Source organism: Phalaenopsis equestris, unplaced genomic scaffold, assembly GCF_001263595.1.
Source record: "Phalaenopsis equestris unplaced genomic scaffold, ASM126359v1 Scaffold000002, whole genome shotgun sequence".
NCBI lineage: Eukaryota > Viridiplantae > Streptophyta > Magnoliopsida > Asparagales > Orchidaceae > Phalaenopsis > Phalaenopsis equestris.
In genome coordinates, this window is record NW_018164444.1 from 71,562,615 (window position 1) to 71,563,445 (window position 831).

At 44.6% G+C, this 831-nt stretch overlaps 1 protein-coding gene across 1 annotated transcript in view; it reads right to left on the bottom strand.

Moving 5' to 3' along the window:
* The window catches only part of LOC110031644 (ATP synthase subunit b', chloroplastic), a 989-nt gene extending 485 nt beyond the window's left edge, over nt 1-504 (bottom strand). Inside the window, 1 exon segment of the mRNA XM_020734965.1 lies at nt 1-504. This exon segment is cut by the window's left edge and continues 37 nt beyond it. Within this exon segment, the coding sequence (XP_020590624.1) occupies nt 1-350 (350 nt within the window). The 5' untranslated portion in view covers nt 351-504.
* Between the last annotated feature and the right edge of the window lie 327 nt (nt 505-831).

Sequence of the window (831 nt, forward strand, 5' to 3'; positions counted from 1 at the left end):
CGCTCTTCCATGAACTTCCCCAGAGGCGTGAAGTAGATCTTGTCGAGCGCGACCATGAGGAGCAAGAACTCCAAAGCGATCGCCGGGAGGGTTAGGTTGAAGTCGAACAGCGCCGCCTTCTCCATCTGCTCTGCCAACGCCGGCATCGTAATCGTAGCAATTGCTACAGCGGCCGCCGCCGCCGTCGCCGGCGGTTTTAGTAAGGTGGTCAGGCGTTTGAGGAGAAAAGGGTTCTGGTCGCCGCTTATTTTGAGGTAGAACGTTTTGGACAGTGCGCGGGGTGAGAATTGGGGGCCGCGAAGAATGAAATGAGGAGTGGTGGAGGAGGAAGCCATGAGCGTGCTCGCCATTGCTTCTCGCTGGAAGGAGATGGAGTTTCAGCAGTGGTCGGGGGTTTTCTTTTTCGGCTTATTTTTTGGCTTCATTTGGAGAGGTTTTGTGCGAAGAACTGAGGCCGCAAGCCGAGGAACGCTATCCTAATCACATGGGCATTTTCAACTATCATTTAATTCTCAAATCCTTTGCTCTAACACTGGGTTCCATAAATTCACTCCTGCATCAAACTCCCATAGTTGTTTGCATACGTGACAGATCCTGATTAAAATCTTGATGCAAAACTACATTAGGACTTCTGATGCTATAATTTTTCCATGTTGTTGATGGTTTCAAGAATTAAGTGTGTTATTATTTTCTTAGAATTTGTTAAATTTTATTTCCTTATTTAGATTTTAGTTTGTTTATTTTTTTTAAACTTTTGGGATGTCATTGTTGTCAATTTAAAAGTTGTGGTGTAAATGCATTGAATGTTGTGTGTTGATAGCCTATGTTTTT